Below are 4257 nucleotides of genomic sequence, written 5' to 3' on the forward strand. Positions count from 1 at the left end.
GCTGAATTTCTCACTGAGTTTGCTAAACTTACGGAGGAGCTAACTAATTGTTACAGACCATTACTTATTGCTGGAGACTTTAATTTTTACATGGATAATATTGACAATGCAGACGTTCAAAATTTTCTTGACTTTCTTGAATCGGCGAACATGACGGAACATGTCACTGGATCAACACACTCAAAGGCCACACCCTTGACCCAATTATTACAAGATGTAATGAAAACGTAGTCTATGACGTCCAAATACTGCCTGATGTTTTGTCTGATCACAAAGTTGTAACCTACAGACTGGATTGTCCAAAGCCACCTACTCCTAAAATTCATGCCACGTATAGTTCAACGAAGTTCCTGACTGCTGATATCTTGGACGACGTTGTGTTGAAACTACTTTTTGTGAAAGATCTGGACGCGTTCCCTGTTGTCGACCTGAGAACACTAGTCACCCAATACAATACAGAGCTGGAAAAGATCTACAGTGACCTTACCCCTGCGAAATCTCGATGGATAACTCATCGACCACATGCATCCTGGTACAATGATGATCTCCGGTTGGGTAAGCGCATAAAACGGAGAACAGAGCGTATGTTTAGGAAGACTGGTCTGGAAGTTCACAGAGGAATGTTTCTAGAAGCATGTAACAACTACCAAAAACAATTGGAGTTCCATAAATCTTCCTACTACAAAACTATGATCACACAAGCAGGTCGAAATAAACTTTTTCGGATAATCGACAATGCTTCAACCGGGTAGTACAGCCTTTCCCTCTTATTCATCTTTGGAATCACTGGTTGAAGAATTCAATGACTTTTATTTAAAAAATCTAATCCATCAGAGATGAACTTCAGGAAATTCAGTGAACCATTCAACACATTCTCGGAGTCCGGCTTTGGCTTATGAATTTAACTTGATGCGTGTGTATTTCTCTACCGTCAAAAATACACAAAAAGTGGTTCCCTTGACCCACTTCCTACCTATATGATAAAGAAGTAAGTTGATCTTCTATCTCCTGTGATAGCCAACATGGTCAATCAGTCAATGTCGACCGTGGAGTTTCCTTCACCCTTGAAGTTTTCACATGTTCGTCCACGTCTGAAAAAGGACAATCTCGACAAGGAGATTTTTAAGAACTATCGTCCGCTGGCTAATATTGCCTTTCTTAGCAAAGTTATTGAGAAGGTAGCAGCAACACAAGTATAGAACTATCTTGAATCTTACAACTTGCTACCCACTATGCAGTGTGCATATAGGAAACACCATTCTACGGAGACAACTTTGCTCCGTCTGACGAACGACATTCTGAGAACGATTGACCGTCGTCGAGATGTTGCATTAGTCCTTCTTGATCTATCGGCGGTTTTTGACACCATTGACCTAGTGATCCTGGTGGAAAGACTCGAATCATAATTTGGTTTCTCACAGCTAACGCTGAACTGGTTTAGATCATACCTTCAAAACCGTCGTCAATCAGTAATTATTAGAGATCAAGTATCCACTCCTCGCGCTCCTCGTTATGGTGTCCCACAAGGTTCCATACTTGGACCCCTACTTTTCACCCTGTATATTGCCCCTCTGCAAGATGTCCTTGCTCGCCACAATCTCGACTCTTTGTTTTACGCCGATGACACTCAATTATATATAACTATCGATCCCGCAAATTAGGCCCCGTCTATGACTGCTCTTGAAACCTGCATTGAGGACGTAATGCGATGGAATACCCAAAATATGCTAAGAAGTAATGGTAAAAAGACTGGAGTTATTTTATTCACCTCCCGATTTACCAAGACACCTAACATTGAGAAGTTCTTTCTTGACAGTAGCGTCATTGAACTAACTGAGAAAGTCCGTAATCTTGGTGTTAATTTAGATAAAAATCTAACACTGACATACCACATTAATGAGACATGCAGGAAAGCAACTAATGCCATCAGATCCATAGAGCGCATTTGTAAATACCTCACTAACGATAACCTTAAACTAGTAGTCAATGCTCTGGTAATATCACGACTGGACTACTGTAACAGTATCCTCTATGGTTTACCGAAACGGGAACTCGACAAACTCGAGCTCCTGAGAGTTCAAAACACTGCAGCACGTCTTATTACCAGATCTAAACAATATGATCACATCAAACCTGCTCTTCAAAAACTACACTGGCTGCCAGTTGAATCACGTATAATGTTTAAAGTTATTCTTATCACTTTTAAGATTCTTCATGGACTTTCTCCGGTCTATTTGTCGTCCCTGTTACAAGAATATAATCCACCACGTACTCTACGTTCATCTTCCAAATCACTTCTTACTGTCCCCACTATAAATTCTGTGACATACGGTGAACGTGCGTTCTCCTTCTGTGCACCTACATTATGGAATACTCTTCCTGATTCTCTTAAATCTGCAGCTTCTCTTTTGTCTTTTAAATCTGCCCTTAAAACATTCCTATTCCGGAAATTTTATTTTTAGTACTGTGAAACACTACATAGGTTTTTATCCCATTTAACTTTATTTTATGAGTGTAGGTACTACTGACTGTTAGTATCATTATTATATTTTATTTTTACTATGCTATGTAAGCGCATTGAGATTCTTAAATGCGCTCATAAAAACCTTACTATTATTATTTTTATTATTATTATCTTTATTATTATTATCTTTATTGAGGAATGTTGTGTTGTGATTGAAAAAAGATCGACAAAAAGCTTGGAAACAGATTTAGTTACCTTACATGATACAAACGATGCTTAAAACGAAAGTTTGGTAGGGGGGTCCAAATCTGCGAGGAGGGGTCCATATCCGCTAGCGGATTTGGCTAAGGAGGGGGGTCCAAATCTGCGGTCCAAATCTGCGGTCCAAATCCGCTGTGATACCGGCAATAAATGAGTTGCCAGTGACCGGGTCCTTGCGTTTCGCATAGATTTCTGGAATTGTTACGGGGCAAACATTACAGTCTGCTACAAAGGGCTGTATGGAGAAAGGTAGTTTCGATGTTCATTAAAACGATTTTGGAGAAAGATCATCGCTATTTCACCGACTTTTTTATCAGACATTTACTCGGGTCACGTTGATACAAGGGAACCGTAAGTTTTTGTTTCAAGAACTACGAAATAGGCAGTAAAATCGACCGATTAACTTTTCTCCATACGCAAGGTTTGATGTGAAACTGTCATCCTTAATGGTCTTGAAATTTAGAAATCATCACCACAAATTGGGGATATTTCGAGCCCGTTACTAAATGTTAGCGGTATATCGTAATACAGATAATTCAAAATGGCGGCGGTGGAAGTGAAGTGAAGACGTAACTTTCTATTTTCTATTTTCTATTTCTACTTTCTTTATTTCTATTTTCGTAAAACCCACGGGACAAAGGCCTGGTACCTTTCTATCCCAGAAGACCAAAGAAGACGTCAAAACAAGGAAAATGGCGGCCAAATCGTGCAGTTACTAGGACTTGTATCTTCCTAAAATAGGGCTACTTGAAAATGGCGTATTTGGCTTGTGAACTCTGTGAAAATACAAAGAGTTTCCCGGCTCAAGGAAAATTTGTGGGGCAACATATTCGACGGTTTACGAGCACTATATTTTCGGCTGTAAATACATCACACAAGACCTTATTAAAGGCCTTTAAATGGGTCGTGACAGCTATTCAGCGGTTCGCATTGCAATTTTGACAAAATAGCTCAAACTCTTTTAAAGCTGGACGTGCCGCTTATGGTGGGCCAAGATAGAGAATTGGAGGAATAAAAATACAAAGATACAGCTTTACGATCATGTACATTGTGATTTGTAAGTATATATGACAGACCTGTTTATAGCCCCCTAAAGTTGACCTTTATTTTACCACCGCGAAAGAGACGCAAAGTACTTTATTTCAACGGGTCACTATTCAGACTTAACGTAACAAGAAAGCTGAGAAATTAATAATCTCTAAGAGATAAAAAGACCATCTGTTAGCACACAAAATTTAAAAGCGGGATTGCATCGCGTTGTAGCGTACGAAGTTGCCGAAGTTGCATAATTTTTCATTACGGCCATTTAGGCGTATTTTAAACTTTTCGATTTTTCGGAGAAAAAAAAATTGCGATAGAACTTTTTGATATAATTTTCGACAAAGGTTCATTAAAATGGTCCTTTAGAAAAAGTAAAATGAATTACGAAAATTTGCAACTGTCGGCGGATTCTCGATATTTACGGTCAATGGCTCTTATATCGATAAACAATGAAGCGAAGGGAGGGTCTAACTGTTCAGTAGCGGTTTCTA

At 39.2% G+C, this 4257-nt stretch overlaps 1 protein-coding gene across 1 annotated transcript; it reads left to right on the top strand.

The window, feature by feature from the left end:
* The first annotated feature begins 1670 nt into the window (after nucleotides 1-1670).
* On the top strand, nucleotides 1671-2462 carry LOC148739197 (uncharacterized). The gene has a single exon (XM_088749438.1). The coding sequence runs from the start codon at nucleotides 1671-1673 to the stop codon at nucleotides 2460-2462; it is 792 nt and encodes a 263-aa protein (XP_088605564.1).
* Nucleotides 2463-4257: the final 1795 nt, after the last annotated feature.

Source organism: Stylophora pistillata, chromosome 2 (genome assembly GCF_964205215.1).
Source record: "Stylophora pistillata chromosome 2, jaStyPist1.2, whole genome shotgun sequence".
NCBI lineage: Eukaryota > Metazoa > Cnidaria > Anthozoa > Scleractinia > Pocilloporidae > Stylophora > Stylophora pistillata.